Below are 23186 nucleotides of genomic sequence, written 5' to 3'. Positions count from 1 at the left end.
CAAGCTGGGCTATCAATCGTGAAGATGCTAATCACCTGTTTTATAGTTGGCCATGTTTTTAATGCCTGTAGTAACTTTCCTAAAGCCTAACAGTGTCTTAAACCTTTTTCACATTACAGTCAAAAAATAATGAGAGTCTGGGACAACTGTATTTCTGTAGGACCTTTAGGAGAAAATATTCTTAACATGTCTTTTTCTAGTGTGAATGGACTCCGTGGAGATAAATCTTACAGACTGAAATCACCCACTGAATGGGAATTCAGTAATGTCTAGTGCACAGATTTATCTTCTTTCCCCCTAATGTTTCTTACTCCAATTTTCATAATTTTTCCACTTTAATATTATGAATGTATCTGTTGGTTTTATACCTTATACACAGAGGGTTGTCAAAGCTAATTCAAGAAATTAGATATAAAATAAATGCTCCTTTTTGAGGGAATCTGCTGCATAAACCCTCTGCATAGATCACCATTGCTATGGTGCTGTGTAGATTAGCCAGAGACATCAGCTATTTTTATTTACTAGTTGGGTTGTTTATGCCAGGATGTAAATGTTACACACGCCCTCAGTCAGTGACCCCGCAATCTTGCCAATCCAGGCAGAAGCTGCCCACTCCAGTGTTTGGAGTAATTTGGGACAAGACAAAGGAAAATTTAAATCCAGACATTTCTGATGGGATTTTTCCTGGGTACTACAGCCAAGTTGACAAATAACATGACAGATCCTGCTCTTTTACCTTTCAGATTGACCTCAAGGTCCAAGTCTGTGGATAAGTCACACGAAGAGTTTCCCAAAGAATTAATGGAGGACTGGAGCACTATGGAGGTTTGTGTGGACTGCAAGAAGTTCATCTCAGAAATCATCAACTCAAGCCGGCGCAGCCTGTCTCTGGCCAACAAGCGAGCCAGGTTAAAAAGGAAAACACAGTCCTTCTACATGTCCTCAGCAGGAACCTCGGAGTACTGCCCCTCGGAAAGGACGATCAATGAGATCTGAGCCATGTGCCTTCTGCTTTGCTTCATCTCCATGAAGTCATCATCCATCAGCGAGGTCACTGGATCCAGATTGTCACCCCGTTGCTTCGTTCCACTTGACTGGCTTGGCTTTGCGTTCGATCACAGGATTTCCTACTCCAGCAGCTCCCAGAGACACAGAGCGCTGTGTGTGGATCTGTGCAGGGCGATACACAACGGGTCAGCTGCTCCCACTGGGAGAAAATCAATAGTTTGAAATGGTTGCCTCTTTTGTACACATGCATTGAAATGAGAAAGCGTTTTCTCGCTTTCCATCTGTTTTTAACCATGCTTTGAATCATTTTTCAGGAGATGAGCTGAGATCAGGTGTCTGATGGAGAACCAGACCTAGAACAGTGTCAGCGTTAGCACACTAGCAAACAGTAGGTCCTGCTGCATTCCCACCCTCGGAGTGCTCACGCCGTCATTGAGGCAGCCAAGGGCTGCGTCGCACAGCAGGCACCCAGCGTGAGCCAATCCATCTTCCTTTGAGCCATGTTGGTTGCTCTGAGATCAGGGTTCAGCACAGGACTCTAGAGTGGCAGTGTCCTGGGGCAAAGCAGGTGACAAAGCTCTTCGCCCGTGTGGTTGGCCATACCCCTGAGCTGCTGTACTTCTTAAGCCTTAGTGTCCTTCTGAGTGACTCCTGAGCAGGTTTTTAGTAGTTTACTTTCTATCTTGAATGTATGATAATGACTACTAGTAGCAGTGAATTTTCGTAGTAGACAAAGTTGTACAGTTTATGGGGAGGATGGGAAATAAGGGAGGCTTCTAATTTTAACTGAATATCTGTAAAATTCTTCTTGTGGTTACTCAGAGAAAGCAGTGAGGAAGGTGTAAATTTGTATTATAATGGAGCACACAGATACTGCTATAGTTCTGTCTGGCAGCATATCCACTAGTAACCCCATTTTTTCTGGGGTTTATAACTTGGCTGTAAAAATTCGTGTTCTGCTGAAATTCGGGACAGTGCTCTCTCAGATTGGGAGCAATCTCCATTTTCCCTTTAATCTTTTTTTAATTCTTTCACCCTTTTTAATTCACTCACAAGGGAGTGCTAGGCTAATTGTTTAGAAGTTCCAACTATTTTACAATGCTAACTAACATCTCATGCTTTTTTGCACTTTTTTTAATATTCAAAATACTTTTCTTTTTTTAATTCAGTCATAGCCAGAGTTTAGTCAATAATTTGGGCCAGATCTTTTTGGTATTTAAAAACAAGCTAACATAGCCAAGTTATTAATACTTGAAAATCAACTACTGTAACTTTTTTCATGAATTTTTTAATACCCTGAGGCATATTTAATATCTATATAGCAGTGTATTATAGAATGACATAGCAGAAAAGTTTCAGATCTATTTATTAACATTTCTATTCTTCAAGTTAATGAGAGATACCTCAGAACTGCTCCAAAGTAGCTGGGACTGGACTTCCATAATATAATTTTAAAGATGTATTAAACAAAACATCTTCCTCTGTCCAAAAAGCCCAAGAGACAAATGCCCCTCTGCCCTGGCAAGGCACAGTGCCCAGGCTGGGAGGCACCAGGGCTGCTTGGCTCCCATTTGGCAGCCTTTGGAGCAGCCATCCATATCGGCTCTTTCAGGCTGATTTGAAAAGCACATGCAAAAGTCTCTGTAAACCTTTCCAGGGAGTCAGCCATCCTTATTTTTTTCTTAAAAGCTCCCTTGGAAAATGAGAATTTTTGCATATGTAGGGCTTATTGAAATAGTTTATATTTTTTTCTGAACCAATGCAAACAGGAAAAGCAGGGCTCAGTGCTAACTCTCTCTCCTTGCTGTCCCATTTAAGGTCATGTGTCACAGCCCTGTCCTCATGGTATCTCTGGAAAAGTGTCTTGCATGTTAAGGCACCTGGAGTACTGGCATGGGATAGGGATGTAGGATTGCAGGGGAGTAGCACAGGCTGGCTGGTGGGCAAGATTCTGCTGCTGCTGGAAGGGTTGCCTGATCTCAGTCATATCAGCACTTTTTCTTGTTTCTGTGCCAAAACCAGGCCGCGTGTTTGCTGCACAGTGCACCGGGGAACCAGACAGAAACAAATGCAGGAAATCTCACTTTGCATCTGCCCTGTTGTTGTCACAATTTTTCATGGAGATGCCCCAGCCATGTTACAGTTTCACAGTCCTCTGCTCACAGTCTGCTTCCCTGGTGTCCTCAAGCCACCGAGGTGTAGGGCATCCAGCACATTTATTTTCCTCTTGGAGAGGGATTTGGGATGTTGTAGAGCAGGCAGGATGAAGGACTAAGTAACTCCTGAGCGTGCGAAGGGAAACAAGTCTTTCATGCCTGTGCCATGTTCCACTCTGGCAGTGTCTGGGGTGGCTCTGGGGCAGTGGCAGAGCCTTGTGATCCAGCCTGTGCCTTCCCAGAATTCCCACAAGTCTTTGGCTCAGGACAGGCTCTGCTGTGCTGGGCAGGGCACAAACACTGAAAAACAATGCAGTGGCTGTACAGATGGCTCCTTGTTGCTCACACAGAGCTGCCATGGGCCAGGGTCTGGATAACCTCCCTTCTTCACTGGGAAAAACCCTCCAAGCTGCTGACACATGCTGTGGCAGGCTCCAGAAGACACGCTGTGGAGGGCTGCCTCTCCCCTTTGCTCTATCCCTTCCTCCCTGGCACGGTTGCTCCGCATCATCCCCGCATTTCATTCCACAAGCGGAGAAGCAGCAGGTTGGTTGGTCCGTCGCAGGAAGCCTGAAGGAGCTCAGCTCGCTGGTTGCCTGGCTCTGCAGAGGGGGCTATTTTTAGCTCTCCATCTCCTCCCTGCCTGCACCAGCATCCCAAATCCACTGCAGCCATTGGCCCAGCACCCCGTGGTGCTGCCCTGCATGTCCTAGTTACAGGCTGAACTTCACGTCAGCGTAGGAGGGGGAAATCAGAAGCTTGTAAATATCTGTAATATATTTATTAATATTTAGGAAGTCTCCATCAATCATGCAATGGGAATTGATTTTCCCATGATGTTTTAAAAAGGAAATGAGTCTTATTTATATGTGTGTTGGCTGTTACCTTTTATTAGAGTTAACGCTTTCAGCCCCCTAATACAGTTTGCACATCTTAGAGTGAATTACTGCTGAAAAGAATGCAGCACTAGCACAGTGAACTCCGTTCCACAAATTTTAAAATTATTTTCTTCTGTTTTTTTTAGCTTTATTAGTATGCCCAAGGTTTGTTAAAATATATCATAGGAGACCCAAGGAGCTAAAAATGCCTCTGGCAGCATCAGTCTTGTTTTGTATGTGAATCTGGTTGTGGGGAATGCAAAACCAGCTCTGCCTCATGGCAGTGATGGAATATGTGAGCAGGCTTTTGCTGCAGCTCTCAGACCTGATCTTTCAAGTGTTCATGGTGACAGTAGTGTTTTGAGGAGTTGTTGGGTTATTTTTCCCTTTCTCCATTACTTCCTTTATACAGGGAGGGGTGTTACCTGGTAAAAATAAAATACCTTTCCATTATAACCCTTGTCTGTGTTAATTATTCATGGGAAAGCTGATTTAAAGGTTCTGTATCTCTCTTTTTCATGCTTTTATAGTTTTCTAAGATCAGTCAGATGTTTCTTTTGGCTAAGAATTGTTAACAAAAATGATTGCATAACAGCTGAACACTGGCTGGGCTGCATGAAGGATGAAAACCTGTTGAAGTACCTTTAGAACAGCAATAAAAACTGCTTGTGTAACCTCAGTGATGTGATTAGCTCCTTGTCATCATCTGCAGACAACTCCCTCTGCTACTAGTGTGCTGCTTCTTCCAACACTGGCAGGCTGTACCCGAGGCAGCACATTTGTCCTGCGTGTAATACAGGCTTTGGGAAATCTCCATCCCTTCCTCATCATTGGAAGAGAAATTCTGACACTCTTACATTCCCCAGTCTAGTTCAGCATTAGCTTCCCTGGTTCATTACTGGCTGCATGCTCTATAGGTTAAAATTTATTTAGAACCTCCAGCTTTAAACTGCTGATTGCTACCTTCCTGCTTTACTTCTTCTAGCAGCACTGCACAACTCTTAGGAATATCTGTCTTACAGCTCAGTCTCATCTGTGAAACGGTGACACCACACAGGCATGAGAGAAAGGTGTTGCAACTCTACACTCTGGTGCTACAGCACATGGATTACGTTCATGTTACTAGAAAATTTTATCCTCTTGCCATGTTGATAACTTGGAGCTGGTCTGGTTTATTTCTTCTTTTGTATATGTGTATCTTAAGGCCAGTCTGAGAATGTTTATGAATTCCAATTCCAGTTATAGAAACCTCTTTTGTTCTTTCTGTCTGATTTTTACTTCTGTGTTTCAGATTTTTTGGGTACCTGAAATTACTATTCCCCAGAACTACCTTGTAGGAGAGCCATGACATTAGCTCAGCCTGATGTGATACACAGAGCACAGAACCCCTGTGCTGAGTGGCACAGAGCAGAGGCAGCCTGGGGCCTTCCCTGTTCCCTCACCTTGACATGGACAACTCCCAGAGCTGCCCACGCTGCTCAGCTGCCCTGGCACAAGCTGTGAACTGCTCTGTGTCCCAGAGTCCCCAGCTGCAAAAAGACACTTCAAAGTGGTTGCAAACTGTTTAAAGAATTTTGAGAGCTGCTGCTGAAGAGCCGAGTGCTCAATGTCAGACTGAAAGGATCCTGCAGTCCAAGTTCCCATCTGCTTTCAGTATGTGAAAACAATTAGCCCTATTTCCAGGTGAAACGAATTCCAGAGAGGTGAAACTTGCCAATATTCTGACAAGCAAAGACTTGTGAATGAATTTTTCTATGGTAGGTCTGCACTCAACAAATGTCATGGGGCGTAATCAGGAGATGGAGCTAAACAGGCATCAAATTTTATGCAGTAGTAGCTTAGTTTGTTTATTTGCAATAAATCAATTCAGTAACGTCCCAGTTTGTTCCCTGGTCAGGCTATTTTGCAGTGGCAGTGCCTGGCTGAACCGAGTGTCAGATGAGAGGTAGCCCAGGCACTGTGTCCTGAGGTAACGGGAGCTGCTGCCGTATGCAGAGGGCAGCAAGATGGGGTGTGTAGAACACTTCTAGATGTTTGGATCAACCCTTTGGAACAGACCCTTCAGAACAGGCCTTACTATAGCTAATTTGAAAATACACTTGTAAGCAGATGGTCTTTAAGGTACCAGACTGTTACTGTAAACTGACAGCTGAAAAGGACCTGTTAGATTATTGATATATTTGATTTAAAAAAAAAAACAACCCATAAGAGCACTCAGTATGAAAAAAATATTCTTGGTCCCACCGATGCAGCTGAAGGTGCTTCCACTAAGCTTCAGGTCCTCTCTGCATTTCTCTAACCAGTGACAGACGCCAGTGCTTAGAAAAGGGAGCCAACATGCTTTGGGTTTTGCAAGACGGGCCCTGGGCCAGGCAGTGCAGCATGGGATTTTTTTAAACTGGATTTCAGAAATCTGGGTTCAGAAATCTGCTAAATTTAGAATGAAAGGACATGAACTTGAGTTGATGTAAGTTCTGCAGGAGGCGGGCTCCCAAATTTTGGTTGAAATAAGCACCAGTTCAGCTGGCACAGATCTCTAGAGAGGCAGCACTCTCAGGGCTCAGCTTTCAGAAGAGACAGAGCCCAAGGCCCAGCTTCAGCTGAGACATTTAAGGAGGGCATGTTCCCATTGAAGGGCTGGTGTTTTCACTACCTGTGAATCAAAAGCAAAAGGAAGATAATGAGAAGGGGTTTTAAGCTGTATTTCCTTTAAAGTTGGTTCCGTCTCCCTCACACCCTTCTTTAATAAAGAAAAAAAAATTCCCAAACAGGAGGTGCACTTTTTGGACGTGAACAGGCCTAAAGCACAAACCCTTCCCCTTCGAGCTTCCCCTGCTTCTGTGCTGTCACTGTGCATGTACAGTCTGCGTATCTTCAGGGACACCAGGGGCATCAGCTCTAACAGCAAAAGGCCACAGAATTGTCTTCTGCTTGTTTCCATGTTATGTGGTACTGAAATGCAATTCCTTGTTCATGCGTTATTAATTAAAAGCTCTTTAAAATTACTGCATTGATCTCACTTTATTGAGGGAAATGAAAAGACCATGGGCACCATTTCCTACAGAGCACAGCTGGTGAGGCTATGTGCCACATATGTTTGGCCAAGCAGAGCTCTGATCTTTAGCAAAGTCAGAAGTAAAATTATAGCAAAGTAAAAGAGAAGGTATTGTACCAGCAGGGCCCCACATTAGGGGCCCTTACTGATTTCACTTGTGGGTGCCTTCCAGTAAAATGAGAATCATACCTCAGTCACCTCAGTAGTGGAAAAATTAAAAGGACAGGACTTGTGTTTCACAGAAATCCCTTCTCACTGAACAAATCCATAGTGAACGCATGACCTGCTCCCTTGGAGCTGCCGTTAAAAGGCTTAGCCCATAATCTGTATGATTCTGACAGGTGGCAAGTAGTGTTGGTGGGGTGAAAAGGTAGTTTATTAGATAAATAAGGTCTTATTTACAAGTCAAGGCTAGTAATTTTAGATGAGTCTTTCCTGTTCTAATGCAAAATTAAGCAGCTGTGAGTCCCAAATGCAGTTACCAGTCCAGGCCCAGAGGACCCCTGCAGAGCTTTTGAGCAGCGTGTGGCTTACAGCAAGCTCCAGGGAGACTGGTACTGGATCCTGCTGCCTACCCAGCACAGACTAATGGTTTTCTGCAGTTTTCTCAGAAAATCAACAGTGCATTAAATATTACCAGTCGCACCCAGAAGTGTTTTTTTAAACTGCACATGGCATTTATTTTGGATAGCACCACAGGATACATAGACACTTTACAGCCCTGGCCTTCACAGATCTCAGTCTAGGGAGGTGCAGCAGCAGGAGTGGTGTTGCCTACCACACCACTGCTCCACCTGAGGATTTGAATGAAAAGTTTCTCACCAAGGAGCATGGCTGGTCATTCACTCACTGCTAGGTTATTACATCGTCAGTACATCAGTGCCCAGTTTGTGCTCTGCAGCACTTCCTGACACCACCCGCTGCAGCTCAATGCCTTTTCTTACTTTAAGCAAAACTTTCAAGAATATGGGAGCTTCCACTAGGATTGCCTTTTGTCCCAACAAATATAACCCTCCTCCAGCATGTCTGCTGACCTGATGAGGAAAAGAAATAAGAAGCATGGAGGAGCATGGAAGACACACACCAGACCATTTGACTACACTTACTTATGTTTTAAGTTAATACTTTTGTTGCTAACATGAACCTGCATCAGCACAAAAACTAGACATCAACCAGAAGCCAGTCTATTTGGAATGTGGCATCTTCAACATCTTAAGATCCTTCAGGGCCAAGAACAAATGTGCCAAGTTTGCCACACTCTGGGAACCACTGCTGCTGTCTTTCCTCACTGCTTCCCCTGCAGTGAGGAATCAGCTTTTCCCAGCTTCTTCCTTCCACAGCAGGCACATGTGATGCAGCTGTAGGGATGGGGAGAGCAGCCACACTTCTATTAAGCGTGGAGACCTGATGTGCTGGCACCAAATTCTTAAAATCCAACCATCTCCCTATATCACACCCTTGAATTGCAACCCAGCAACTGAGAAACACCAAACTGCAGCTTGAACTGCTGCAACCTCCCTCTCACAACTCACAAAACCCAACTTCAGTTCCACTTTAAGCTCTCAAAATGCAGAATTATTTCTCAAGATGGCACTTGCTGCCTATTAATCAACATGGTTAGAAGCACTGAGGACTGACACAAGTAAGAAAGGTGCTGATGGGTGGCAAGTGGAGCAGCAGATTGGAAAACCGAGCATTTAGCCACATACTTCCTAAGTAGGGGTGGAGTGAAAGCAGCCCAAAACCAGGAACAAAATAGAAAGGAGATGCTGCAACAGAAGCAGATAGGGATTATCTGCAAGGAAACAAAGTGTCAAGAAAGTAATACAGGAACTTGATGTGTAATTGGTGCTGACCTGAGGGTGTGGCAGAGGATTTCAGCTCCAGAGAGCCTGTGGTGACTTTTGTGGAAGCCAGCGCTGAAGCGCTGGAAGTGCAATGCACAAGTCAGCCAGCCATAAGACAACACTAAGTAAATATTTCATTTCTGATGCAAGGAGAAGCTTTAGACAACTCTTCTCCCATACTTAAGCAATAAATGAACCTCTCCAAAGGCTTTCCTACCCCTGCTGACACTCATGTTTTCATTCCTCCAGCAGGCATGTATGGAAATGCTGCAGCACAGGTTTTCAAATGTACACACGCCACCAACTTTTCCCTCTTTTTGTGCAGAGCTCTGCCATAGCTGCACTCCTCTGCCTAGCAGAACAAGACCAAGAGCTAGAACATCTCTGTTCCTCATCCAGGAAGTGGCATCACTCCTGAAAAGGAGGACAACTGACCTGCACCAAAGCCATCCATCTTACCTTCCAGACATGGGCTGCTTTGAGCTCTGTTTCTGTTCCAAAATAGGAAGGGCTTTAGGTCCACATAAAAAGAGCAATGTAAATATCTGCTATTCATTTAATTGCTCTCAACTAATAGACATACTTTTTAAAGTAGGTTTATTCATTAGGATCATGTAATTTAGTTACACCCAAATAAAGTTTACTTTCAAACTAACCAGAATATGAATACTGAAAACTCCCTTAAGCTACAAACATTTTAAAATCATCAGCTCAAAACAGCAACCAACATTTTAGTCTTCTGTTTTTTTAAAAGTTACTCATGCGCTTTAACAGCTTCCTGAGCACACACTTGCCACTTAAACAAGTAAGCATCCTTGCAACATTTGTCTCACTTTGTGTGCACACCAAAAAATAAGTTTAAATGCCCTAACAGAGGTTCTGTCAGAGAAACATATACTACATCTGGACCAAACAGGACAATTTTGTAAACATCAGACAATGCTAGAGTTATTACCAATATATATTTATGCATACTTAATAGGAAAGTTTCTGCAGTTATTGGAGTATTTTTCCAGATAATGAGAAGCATTTCAAAGGATTTTAAAACCATTTTGTACCCACGTGGAAAAGAGTTGAAAAGGTTCAGTTACACTGATAGTCAGTAGTTAACAGAAAGCATTTAGAAAGGAGAGTCCATTTGTGATTCTTGTACTCTTGTTTTCTCCATTCAGCAAATTAAAAGTTTCTCTTTATGAAACCTTATCATTTGGATTTAAAATTTTCTGCTCATTTCTCATTTCAATTCTTCTGGTTATTGCATCAATTTTTCCCTCAGTTAAGATGTGATGTGAAGAGCAAGGACCAGTAGAACAGCATGGTCTCTTTATTCCAGCAGCCTACAAATACCCTTCTTAGAGATAAGTATTTTCCAGCACCTTCTAGTAATCACTACCCCTGTCCACATAGGGAAGGGAGGAACTAGGACAAATTAATAAATAAGAAAATAAATTATACCCTTCTCCCCACCAGAAAAACTATTTTAGGCTATTAACATCAATAGAAACTTTATCCTTGTTTGGATACAAACATCTAAGAGGTAAAGTATCTGTGTGTCATCTTCAGGCAGCACGTTCAAACAACCTAAGAAGAGTTAGTTCCACACAAGATGTAGCCTTTCAAGATGATCCTCTAGATAAATATCAGATTCTACAGTATCATGTTCTGACTCATGTAGTTCCCCTTTAACTGTCCGTAAGACATTATCAGATTACAAACCAGACAAAATTCAGTGCTCTAGGACCTATCAGCCCTTTACAGAATAGAAGTTCACACAGAAAAACCTTAATCCTACACAAAAGTTTGTTTGAAGCTTTTCAGTTTGAGATGGTGTAAATATAACATGCCCTCTACCTTTGTTTGAAAAGGTACATTTAGGCTGTTTTGAATGTGCTAAATGTTTTGTTTCCAGTGTTAAACATAAATTGTTCATATGAAAAGAGCATCTGCAGGAGGTCAGTTTAAACTTCAGTAGGTAACAAGAGCTGCTGTGGAGATGATGGATGAGGTTCTCTTCCACTGATCCGGTATTCTTAAAAATGGATAAAACCTCTGCAGATCAGCCTTGGGAGGGAGTTCTACAGAGCAGTCTGCAGAATAAGACTTTTTTGTCAGTTACTTTGTTTCATTTGGTGAACCCAAATTTTTGTTTTTATTTTTCCGTGGCCGCTGCTGCCATGGCTGGTTTGATCCCCTCGCGTGTGGACTTCAGCTCTTCTAGTTCTGTGTTTAGTTTGCTGATCACCCATTCCAGGGCATCCCGACCCTGCCAGAAAAATACCAGAATTTAGGATCAGAACACACACAACACCACTGCTCATGTTTCTATAGTTCTTCCTCTGTCAGACATGAAGCTTGTTTTAAAATCAATGCCATGCCCTGTATAGTTAGATACCAGATTATATTGACAATTTCTTAGCATCTTCTTGTGGAAACTTCGCTGCAACGGCATTTGCTTCACCCCTAAGCCAGAAAAAAATGCAATGCTGGTGTGAGCTCCCAGTAGCACAAGGCCTAATTCAGCAGTCAAGTTTCCTTAGCTAAGAGAATTGCTTGTTTTGATGATTACTGCTCCCACCACCCAAAGAATATTATGGCAAAATCCAGGTACTGTTCTCAGCTTTATTAGCCAAGTTATATAGAGAGTTTTTGAGAAGATCCAGGACAATGAAAGTCTTCCAGTGCTCTTTAAAGTAGCAGCTAAGTGATCTGATACTTATCAAGAGTTCAGAAGTGGACTCACACTGTATTCTACATTTGTACACAGCAACTTTTCAGCAGCTAAATCAGAATAGTTGAGAGTTGCACATTTTATATCAAGGTATGGGAACGTCTCAAGCTCAGAACTGATAGCCAGTGCTTCAGTAAGAGCTGGAGAACCCGGGGGAATAAGCCTGGCTAAAATCTTTTACCTGAAGAAGACTCTGTAGCAGCTGCACTCTAATGACCATAAGATGCAGCCAGTGGCACAATGAAGTCAAGAAAGACTTTAACTAAACAAAAGTCAAGATTTTATAACTCTGCAAGCTCAGAATAGCAGCTTTTGTCAAAGCAAGCAGATGGGATCAGACCAGGAGAACACCTGGCCTTTTTTCACTAAGAGAGAAGTCAAGAGATATTCACCTCTATTACTCCACTAAGAATAAGAAATATAAACAGTGGAGAGCAGTAAGTGGGAGCCACGTGGCTCTGGCCAAGTTTAGAATTCTGGAGATAAAGGTTGAGCCCAAAAAGTCATAAAAGTTCAGGACAGCCACTGTCAGCGTTTAAACCTTCTGTAGACACTGAAGAAAGGACAAGCAAGGCCTCCTCTGCACAGAGTTTTGTTCCAAACTGTGATGAGCAACTTTAATTGTATTCATTAAAATAAAGTACACAGAAACATCACAGTGTCCAGAACCTGCTGTTGTCCTTTATAGACTACTAAGCATGAACAAGGATCTGCATAAGCAGCTTTAAAAACCTAAGGAAAAAAGAATGTCAGAAGAAAGCTCATACACACTTCAAGGATTTTTCTGCCAGGCTACAAACATCATTCTGGAATAATATGATAAGACCAGATCCAGAGGGCAAAGTGCAACCTATTAAAATAAAAAAAGTTTTACTGTAAATAGGAGCACAGTTATCTCAAGACTCTCTTGAGATGACTCACTAAGGTCAGTGAAGGGCTGACTCAGTTTCTCTTTGGGTTTTCCATATTCCAGGGACTCACAGAATAAACACTAATTGCTACTTCTGCACTGGCAGGTAGTCCTTAAACTGAGAAAAGTCATCCAGGTGTCACAATAAAGTGTTCAGCTTTAGTCAAGTCTCAGAAAGGGAGATTAAGCGCCACCCCAAATTACCTCAAGAACTAGGATGTTTAAGTTAACTAGTTCAAGAGATGCCTTTAAAACATGATAATAATATTCAAGAAATTGTCCACTTTAAGTATAGGTTGCTGATAGAAGATCTTAGAAGCAAAGATTTAACTTCTGAGCTCCTTCCATTTGAGCACCAAGTGACGGTTCTTCAGCAGGGAGTAATTCCCAACTTCTCCACAGACTGTGCAAGACCTGGGAATGCCAGCAAAGCACAAATAAAAGCACCTACACATGGGCAAGCTCCTGCACAGCAACAAGTTGTAACCAGCTGTGAATTAACTGAGATGAGTGCTCACTAAGGAAAAAGTGGGGGCAGGGAAGGGGAATCATCTTTCAGTAAGCAGGTATTTGGACCTTTAAAAGTCAAGTCTAAATATCCTGTCTGAGGTGACACAGGTACACAGAACTGAGACAGCAACAGCTTGAATGTTACATTTGTTATATTGTTCAAAGACTTGTCAGAAGGTCAAACATCATGGCCATGGAAAACACTCAGTAGAAAAACACAGATTCTTTTCAAGCCCTGACTTGAAACAATCACATCACTGTGTTTTACTTGGTATCTTTGTGGATGAGATAAATTATTTTTAAAAATCCATGACATTCAACTGGCACACCAAGATATTTCCTCCAGTTTTTGAGAGTACATAAGTCTGTGTATAGCTCCTTAGACTTGCATACACTATATGCCATATTTTGCAGCTAAGAATAAACTCATGATTTTGGCAAGGAAGACTTCAGGAACATTCTGCACAGGAAATTAAGTTAGAAATCTCAACCAGATCCAAAGCTTCCAAGTGCCACATAAACGACACAGTTTTCAGAAAAATCTGACAGAGGACTATCTATAAAGTGTCATACTGTACAACAAGTTCTGCAGTCAGTCATTAAGCAAGCACATTCATCCCCAGGCATGCACGTTGTGTTATTCAGTATTGCAGGTGTCAGCAGCATGACGTGGCTGGCAGAACAAGCGCTGCATATGAAGATTTGTTGGTAGAGCTTAATGACTGATAAGTGCTGAGCCTTTGTAGTTGATGTTTTCCAGAAAAACAGCCATAAAAGCTTAGTGGAATGAGAATGTAAAAGCAAACGCTCATGGCATATACAGGTCTCAAAGTAAGCAGTGTAAAAAGCCCAACTTTCTTAACTAGGAGAAGCAGCAAAATGGATTTCTTTCTTTTTAAGAAATCTTATTGGTTGAAGCAGAAGCCAATACAGGAATGACAGGGACAGGCTACACTGACTAGTGGAAGGAGAACAATCTGCAGAGGTCTCAGAGAGGCAAATACACTCGATTCTCTCAACGCTGAACTCAGATTTGTTCATAGTTATATAACTGCAGGGACATGTCACTACCAAAATGAATATAACTACAAGACCAATGAAAAACAGGAACAGTCTGGCATCCTGACAGCTTCAAGCTTTGCAGAGTTCCTCAGAAGAGCAACATTATTCCTCAGGCAGAAGAAAAGCAAATACAATTCCGCTACACAAAACATTGCCCGTTAGGCAACCTGTTTCGAGATATCAATTTTATATCCTAGGAACACAGCTCTGTTTCATTTTTATAAAGCAAATTCCACTAGCCAATTTATTAGTTTCTTTAGGCACCAGCCTTATATACTGAAATCACAGAAACTAGGACCAGATCAAACACTAAGTGGAGGGACACCTCATCCCTAGCTGTCTGCAGCTTTCAAGTCATAAGCAAGACTGTGTGGCACGCTGCATGGCTGCAGCACGTTGCCTGCCGAGTGGCACAAGCACGGGTTCATGGATCCAGCCTGGACCGGGGCTACGCTCACCCTCCACAACTGCAGTGCAAGGAACAGGTCTGCCATTCCTGTATGCAAGGTGTGCAAAACAGACATGCAGGGTAGTTTATGAAATCCACGCAACAACAGTCCATGCAGATATTCGCTAGAAAGCTGAAATGCTGTACCAAGAAGAATGCTGGCATTACCACTAGTTAGTACAAACTGCAGGTGTGGAGAACTGCTAGCTTAGAGCGCTTTCAGAATTTTGAATTATCCACTCAATAGCATCCCACCCCTAGAGTAACACAAAAAGATTTACAACAAACAGCAAATTATTTTTTCATTGTCATTAAAAATAATAATGCATCACCTGCCACTGCTACCTCAGAGCAAAGTTTCAATTCCTATCTCTTCAGAACAACAAAACATTTTTTGGTAACTGTCATGAAGTTTAAGAGGGAGATTGAGAGCACAGAGACACAGCACAGCATGTAAGAAGAGCTAGTAGTAGCACAGTAGGTACTGGTTAGCAAGGAAAGGGTTGGTAACAACAATTACAAATTCCTGCCAAGTTCAAAATCTGTAGAGACTTTTCAGTGAAATACATTGGACAAGAAGACCTTTCTGATTTGCAAGAAGCTTGTAAGCCAGTGTGTTCCTTGAAAATAGCAGAACAAAACAATCTTTAGAAGAAATTGAGCTCTCTCACAGGCAACACCTCAACAGGTACAAAGAAATATTTACAGTTTCTCTGATTTCAAAAGAGACATGCAAATAATAACCGATGCCTCAAGAGGAATTTTGCCAGCATTATAATGTGTGCCTAACTTGATCTGGCACACCAGCCAACTAGACAATGCTATGCTACCTCTGGATCAGCCTGAAATTTGGTTGTGACCCAGGGTTTGCTCCTCTCTTTCAAGAATATACACTCCACACAGACTTTTAAATGGATCAGAGCAGAACTGTAATTTAACTGAAATACCTTCCATTTAAAACAAACAGAGGGCACCCAGTTAGGTAAAGGTACTCCTCTGTGTCTTGAAATGATCCATCACTCCTTCCCCATCCCATGATTTTAACATGTTTTCCACTCACCTTAGGAGAAGCACACAGAAAGGTAGGAAAAGGAGGCTTTCTCCTCTCTAATCTAGTTGGTCCTACCAAGTTGTCTTACACTGGCTTGTTCAAGGAGTATCCCTCACAAAGATGAAGGGGTGGCCAAAGCACAGGATTTATGGCATAGTACGAGTTACCTGGGCCAGATTCCTACTGTGCTGAACCCCTCCAGCAATGCAGAACACAATCCCAAACTCCTAACAGCACTCATCCTGTTAAGCAGCAAGGCCTATACTTCTCTAGCAATTCCATTTCTTCCCCAAAAAAACTATGGGACAAAGTGCCCAATAAGCAGTCCCATAGTTCTGCTTGTGCTGAAGAGCAGCTCCACAGCTGCAGGTAAAATAGAAAAAGCAAACACAGGACAGAGCAGTCAGTGCAGCGTTACCCAGCTGAGCCAGCACAGCCTCACCTTCTCAAAGAACATGCTTCTGCTTACACTAAATTACTTTTAGCCAAAGGCAAGGAGACAGCTCAATAATGGATATGAACTGGAACAACTGACAAAAGCAGCACAGAAAATATGCTGGTATTAACTGATATTATATCCACATTACAAAGACAAAGTTAAGTTACATTTTCTACTAGCACTAACTCCTAGAAATAGGTTTCTGAGTTTCTATTAAAAAATCTATTGAAGCACTGTGCACAAAATCTAGAGAAATTAGGTATAACATTCAACACACAGCATTGACAATTACTATTTCAAAAGAGTGACTGGGTGGGGGAAGAGAGGGAGAAAACAGAAAAAAGATGTACCTTTCTGGCATTAGAAGATATCGTGTTTGCCATCAAGCTTTCCAGATAACTGCTCAAGCTAATGCCTTTAACAGTAATAATTGCTTCCTGGGTTAGCACAGTCCTGTAAGGGAATAAGGAAAGCTTAACACCTAAGCTGAAAAGGACTAACAAATTGTCTCCTAGACACAAAGACACACACAAATTTCCCTACTTACTTTTCCGGGTTTTCTGGATGAGGTGTGTAAACCAGTCTCTCATCAACAGACACCAAGTTTGTGAGCGTAATCTTAAGAACAAAAACAGAGCTGAAATCCTCACTTCCCACCTTTCATTTTGCTGTTAACAGCAGCACTACTCAATACTCAATTTAGTGTCAAAATACTGTACACAGAATATAAAACCCAGAACACAGTCAATAGAAAGACCTATAAAGGGTGATGCATCATCTCCTATCCTTGATCTAATTATATCAAATTTCCCATTCACAGGGCAGAGCACCAACAGCTTTCTCTGAATGTCAAGTTTGATTTATTGCCAGTGATTAAGAGAGGCTCTTTCAGACCCCCATAGCACCACCTGGACTAGACAGAAAATTAATACTCAGGAAGGACAAGGCCTCTTGTACAGAAACAAGGCTCTCCTACAGACAACTCCACATTAAATTTGAGAGTTACAAGTTACCAGGATACCAAAATACAGCACAATACTTCATTTACATTCTATGAAAAAAGGCATTTCACATTAAAACTTTTGTTGAAAATGACAGAACTCATTCATCTAAAAGTCAAACTATTTTACATGCATTCCAAGAACTAATCTTACATTAAAAGCAGAATCACAAATGTTTGATGATTAAGTATTTAAATTTGGAGAAAAAGAAAAAGGGAAGGGAAGAAGATTCATCTAAGACACTGATTAAGACCTGTACATTGTTGCCTCCAATGAAAGACACAGATACATTTCTAATCTACACGTTAAGAGCAAAACATCCACCTTCCAGAAGTAATTACCAGAAACTTCTTAAGCCACTACTCACATTAGTTGAGCAAAGCTCCATCTTCTTTTCCACTGGATCTACCACAGAATGTTCCTCTATGTATGTCAGAGTTCTACTTGTTCCTAATATCTAAGGGGGAAAAAGAAAGGTTAAGTACCAAAATCCAACAAACAAACTGAACCTTGTAACACATGAATGCCAAGTTCTCAGCGAACCCAAATAAATACAAATTCATGGATACCAGAGGATTGTGATCAGTGGCGAGACTTCACTGTCTAGAATGTATCAGCCACTGAGCATGGCACAGACCAGCCTGGAAGGCATTTACAGACATACACAAATTTCATGTTTTACTTCAAAGTCAGCTCCAATTCACAGGATGATATAAAAGGGATCACACCCTTAATAAAGAATGAAGGCTGCAAAAATGTACCGCTTTGACAATACTGGGCAATCCCCACTCCGTGCTGAGAAGTCGGTGACTGTGCAGCCTCCCCTGGTTATCCAGGCTCCTGTCGAGGACATCTACTCCTACCACACATGGGTTCATGGGGTTGGGGTACTTTCTCATAGCAGCTTTGATCACAGTATCCCAGGGATGCCTGCAAAAGGAAGAGGTGAGAGTATTTGTAAGTATTTTGTATTGAATTGCAAGTAATCACATGATACTAAATCAGGATATAGGTTGTGCCATGTGGTACAGGCTGTGCAGCTGATAGCTCACAGAAATCCCTTTGGAATACAGTTATGCTTGGAAAGGCAATAAGAGAGCACTGATACAAAAACAGAAGAAAAAAGAAATTCTTCTCTCCAGACTGAAGCAAAGAATTATTAATCCAAGACTAAGAAAAATGAAGCCAAGGGGCAACAGTCACTCACTGCTACAAGTGGCATTCCAAGCAGTGCCCACAGATGGTGGAAATCTCAGCTCACTCCAGAACTCCACCAGGAAAACAACCTCACCTAACACATAAGCTTGCCCTGCTTTGAGAAGAGGGCTAGACTGCATGACCTGCAGGAGTCCACTCCACCATAAATTTTTCTGTAATTCTAAGCATACCAAATAAACTGAAGAGAACATCACTAGCTTCTGCTCCTTCCTATAGCAAAAACAAAAGCAAAGTGAAATTAAATTCTACTAAGAAAAGGATGATTGGGAAGTTCTAAATAAAGAAACAGATTTTTAGAAACCCCACGAGTTCACAGCCTGATGTCTGCACCTACACCACTGCTTCCAGCAGTTTGTTAGCATGAACTTCACTTACAGATACTCTTCTCAGAACTGTTTTTACAAAACAAATTTTGATAACCTCAAATTCCTGGGATTGGAGCAGTCCTGCCACTCAAGTTCAGACTGTTCACATAGCTCTTGAGGTACTTCAGGTGTTTCCTTCTGAAACAGATGAGGCTACAGAAACCATGGACTTGATCCAACAGAGAAATTCTGTCCCTCATTATTTCTTTATTCAGAATACTGACTGTCCTGACATGATAGCCTTAAAGCTATGTTTAAAAATTCAAGAATTGGCATCTAACTTAAGAAGGCTTAGGGATGCCAACTTGTACTTAGGAGTTGCACTTGGGGTCCTGAATGGATTTTATTTTAGTCTTAAAATAGACTGGTACAGAAAGGCACTGACAGTACAGCACTACAACAACAAACAGAAAGTTGGACAAATAAGTTATTTTTCTAACAAGAAAAGTGTCAGGAAGCTTTACTGGCACAAGCAGGAGAAATAAGAGCCCTCGATTCCTGCAGCAGAAGAACTGGAGGATTGTTCCTTGTTCCATCTTTGGTGACTTTACACCTCCATCAACAGAAGATCCACAAACTGAAAATGACAAAATTCTGTTAAATGTCCCTAAGGGATTGAGTCAGAGATCTGATAAGTCAAAACAACATTTTATTAACCATTCAAATGAACTACCTACACCCACACACATTACGCCATAAGATGGGGATGTTCTAATGCAGAATTTGATGAGAAAATGTCAAATAAAAATAGCTTTTGCATTCCCTAGGTGACAAATACTCATCTGAAGCTCGGGAGTTGTGTCACGCTCGAGCAGCTTCTGCCTGATATTTCCTCCTAGAAACCACAGCTCACTTACACCAGACCAATGCTGAAGTGGAGCACCGAGTACCTGCATCAGCGCAAGGAATTCAGTTGTGTTGAGGTAATTAGAGAAATTCAGAGCAACGCATCAGGGGTATTTTGTAAATATGTTAAGAACTATCACCCCCGGTGCTCTTCGGGCCTCAAGACTTTTGGAACACCTGTAGCAGAGGAATCATCCCAGAGCTGCAGCAGCACGGCAGAGCCCTTCAGCTCCCCGGGACAGCCTGGTACACGCCTCCCGATACTTTTCCTGCTGCTTCCCCGTGTCGCGAAGCTGGAACCGGGCGGGCAGAACCGCGTTCAGCGCAGGAAAGCGCTGACGGCGAGACGCACCCAGAGCCGGCTGCGGGGCACACACCTGGGCTAAGGGACACCGGCACTCCGTCCACACCTCTTGGAATGCACCATAGCCTACATCAGTAGCTTGGGATTCATTTTTATTCATAGTGTGGAGGTCATTTTCCCGAAACTCACAGCCCTTTGTCAAGCCATCACGCTGTCGGGCCAGCTCTACCGCTCCATCCTGCTGGAATGCTGTTCCTGAGACAGGAGGAGCCCAGGCGCGGGGTCCGGCCGCGCAGGAAGCAGCTCGAGGCGATGCAGGACCGGCACCACCGAGGCCCGTTCCCGGCTCCCCTCCTCGTCCTGCGGCCGTGCCCGCAGCATTCCCATTTCCGCGTCACCCCAGCGAGACCCGGCTGGCCCCGCACGGCCCGGCTCCGTGAAGCGCGGGGGCCCCGCCGCGCCCTCCGGCCCTCCCCGCCCGGCCCCCTCACCCGAACACGTGCTCCGAGCTCCAGATCTTCATGGCCGCTGGCGGTGCGTCCCTGAGAGCCCAGCGGGAAGGCGGGAGGGGAGCAGGGAGGGAAGCAGGGAGGGAAGCAGGGAGGGGAGCAGGGAGAGCGGCAGGGAGGGCGCGCGGCGGCGGCGCGCGGCTGACTGACAGCCTCGCGCCGGCCCGGCAAGAGCGAGCGGCCACGGGGAGGGGCGCGCGCGTCACGCACCGGCGTCACCGCCCCGCCCCTCCCGCGGCCGTGGAAGAGGCGCCGCGGCGCACATGCGCAGAAGCGCCCGCCGGCCGGGCCCGGGGTCGCTGTGTCCCGGCTGGAAGCGACTCGCAGGGATCATCCAAGTCCAGCTCGTAGCACTGCCCAGGACAGCCCCAGGAACCGCGTGCCCGAGAGCGTTGTCCAAACGCTTCTCGAACTCTGTCAGGCTTGGTGCCCTGGCCATTTTACTGGGGGTTTGTTCCAGTGCTCAACCAGCCTCTATGTAAAGAACCATTTCCTCATATCCAACCCAAACCTCCCGTGATACAGTTAGCGCTGGAAAGGCGTGTCCTGAGAAAGCAGTTGCGTGTTACCACTGACTGACTGTTCCCCCTGGTCCTCACAAATAAACCGTCACCACCAACTCCTCAGTACAAAGGGGATGTGGCGCTCCCGGAGCAGGTCTGGTGGATATACAAATATGATGGAGTTGGAGCATCTCTGTCATGAGGGAGGAAGGGCTGAGGGACCTAGGCCTGTTCAGCCTCCAGAAGAGATGGCTGAGAGAGGACTGCATCATTGTGTATATATATTTAGAGCAAAGGGTGCCCAGAGGATGGATCCAGGCTCTGCTCGGTGATGCCAAGCATCAGGACAAGAGGCAACAGGCAGAAACTGATGCTCAGGAAGCTCCATCCAACTAAATATGAGGAAGAACTTGTTTACTGTGTGGGTGACAGAGCACTGGAGCAGATTGCCCAGAGGGGCTATGGACTCTCTCTTACTGACGATATTCAAGAGCCATCTGGATGCAACTCTCTGCCATGTGCTCTGGGATGACCCTGGTTGAACACGGAGGTTGGACCTGATGACCCAGTGTGGTCCCTTCCTTTCCCATTTTGTGATTTTGGGATTGTGTGAGCTACCAGTGTTTTGGTTTAATCAAACCAGGAGTTTTTATAAAATACCCTCAAAACAGCCGTGGGGGTGACACACAGCCAGGGACAGCATGTGCTGGGCTGTGCCCAGGGATGAAGTGATTGTTGAGGAATACATGTGGGGCAGTAGCTCTGTTTGCAAGCTGCAGATTGAGATGTAGGTGGAGCTCTTGGTGGGAGCTTGAGACAAGAGACCATGAACTGCCAACCCTTTGGTGGTGCCAGCCAGGTGAATGGACACTGGGAGACACAGCAGGGGCAAAGACTCATGAGTAAGAGTGAAGTTTGCATGTGACTTGGACTGTGGGGATATAAAAGCTAGGGGGCTTCTTTATTGGGGTCCCTTCTCAGAGGCATGAGCTGGGGCTGTTTTTGTGTTACTGCACCATTAATAAATTGCTTTGTGGAACGAGACATTTGAGACTCTGCCATGAGGAATGTGGGGTGGATCCAGTAAGGAAACCTGGCCTGACTGTGTGTGGGGGTCCAGTGGGGCACTTGTGGATGCACTGGAGCTGCCTGCTGGAAGGGGGTTGTGGTCCCAGCAGTGAAAGTCTCTGGCCCTGGGAATGGGACTGACAGTCTTGTGAATGGTCAGACTGGGATGTTTCCTTAACAGCGGTAACGCCAAATGCCTGAGTTCACCTAGAGGACTTTGCACGGACTCATTCCACAGCAAACACATTGATATGAAATGCCTTACATAATGGGGCAAATATAGGAGACAGATTTCCTTATTTCCTACTTTGGCTTTGTAGAACATTACTGCAGGCTAAAGGGGACCCACCCTTCTCAGTGATGCTGTCTGGCCTGGGCTGGGCTGGGCTGAGCCATGCCCCGCTGACTCACCTGCACCCTTGAGTCAGCAAAGGGACTGGGACAAGCTGGAAAGATGGGCTGGGACCAACAGCATGAGGTTCAACAAGAGCAAATGCTGGGCCCCACACTTTGGCCACAATAACCCCATGCAGCACTACAGACTGCGGTCAGAGTGCTTAGAAAGTGGCCCAGTGGAAAAGAGCCTGGGGGTGCTGGTCAACAAGACTGAACGTGAGCCAGCATGTGCCCAGGTGGCCAAGAAGGTCAGTGGTACCCTGGCCTGCATCAGAAACAGTGTGTCCCGCAGGACCAGGAGGGGATTTCCCCCCTGTATTCAGCACTGGTGAGGCCACACCTTAAATACTGGGTTCCATTCTGGGCCCCTCGGTTCAGAAGGACATGGAGATGCTGGAGCGTGCCCAGAGCAGGGCAATGAAGCTGGTGAAGGGTCTGGAGCACATGTCCTGTGAGGAGCAGCCGAGGGAGCTGAGGGTGTTTAGCCTGGAAGACAGGCGGCTCGGGGGTGACCGTATCGCTCTCTACGACCGCCTGAAAGGAGGTGTTGGCCGGGTGGGGGTCGGTCCTTCTCCCGGGCGAGCAGGACAAGAGCACGTAACTTCAAACTGCGCCAGGGGAGGTTCAAGTTGGACATTAGGAAGAAATTCCTTACAGAAAGGGGGATTAAATATTGGAATGGGCTGCTCAGGGAGGTGGTGTTGTCACTGTCCCTGGAGGTGTTTAAGGAGAGCTCGGACGTGGCACCTGGTGCCATGGTCTAGCTGAGGTGGTGGCGCTGGGTCACAGGCTGCACTCGATGATCCCGGAGATGTTTTCCAACCCGGTGCATCCCGGGATTCCGGGAAACCCGACCGCCCCGGGGGGCGGGGCTCCGCTGGGGA

The 23186-nt window shown here is 44.5% G+C and overlaps 2 protein-coding genes across 6 annotated transcripts in view; one reads left to right on the top strand and one right to left on the bottom strand.

Annotated features, from left to right (window-relative positions):
• SPIRE1 (spire type actin nucleation factor 1) overlaps nucleotides 1-4721 on the top strand; it is a 124947-nt gene extending 120226 nt beyond the window's left edge. For all 4 annotated transcript variants that reach the window (XM_021527789.3, XM_077784425.1, XM_021527787.3 and 1 more), the window contains one exon: nucleotides 744-4721. In XM_021527789.3, the coding sequence (XP_021383464.2) occupies nucleotides 744-996 (253 nt within the window). In that variant the 3' untranslated portion in view covers nucleotides 997-4721. The remainder of the gene's footprint in view (nucleotides 1-743) is intronic.
• A 3029-nt stretch (nucleotides 4722-7750) lies between these two features.
• Nucleotides 7751-20500, bottom strand: PRELID3A (PRELI domain containing 3A). 2 transcript variants are annotated; one of them, XM_021527792.3, is made up of 7 exons: nucleotides 20318-20500; nucleotides 17855-18023; nucleotides 17461-17550; nucleotides 16640-16710; nucleotides 16443-16545; nucleotides 14771-14859; nucleotides 11114-11207 (listed from the first exon to the last, which is right to left on the bottom strand). In XM_021527792.3, exons 1-6 carry the CDS (start codon nucleotides 20347-20349, stop codon nucleotides 14806-14808), a joined length of 519 nt encoding a protein of 172 aa, XP_021383467.1. In that variant the 5' UTR covers nucleotides 20350-20500; the 3' UTR covers nucleotides 11114-11207; nucleotides 14771-14805. The 2 variants fall into 2 exon arrangements, with proteins under 2 accessions (XP_021383465.1, XP_021383467.1); XM_021527790.2 differs by lacking the exon at nucleotides 14771-14859 and having other exon boundaries at nucleotides 7751-11207; nucleotides 20318-20493.
• Between the last annotated feature and the right edge of the window lie 2686 nt (nucleotides 20501-23186).

The sequence above is a fragment of the Lonchura striata genome, chromosome 1 (assembly GCF_046129695.1).
Source record: "Lonchura striata isolate bLonStr1 chromosome 1, bLonStr1.mat, whole genome shotgun sequence".
NCBI classification, from domain to species: domain Eukaryota; kingdom Metazoa; phylum Chordata; class Aves; order Passeriformes; family Estrildidae; genus Lonchura; species Lonchura striata.
This window is presented reverse-complemented; position numbering and strand designations above follow the sequence as displayed.

Excerpts from the sequence above, each read along its gene's own strand:
- PRELID3A (XM_021527790.2), bottom strand. The coding sequence starts at position 20,349 with ATGAAGATCTGGAGCTCGGAGCACGTGTTCGG. Across the intron at positions 18,024-20,317 it reads AGCTCGGAGCACGTGTTCGG|GCATCCCTGGGATACTGTGA; the intron begins GTGAGGGGGCCG and ends TTCCTTTTGCAG. Across the intron at positions 16,546-16,639 it reads CATCCAGAAAACCCGGAAAA|GACTGTGCTAACCCAGGAAG; the intron begins GTAAGTAGGGAA and ends ATTCCCTTACAG.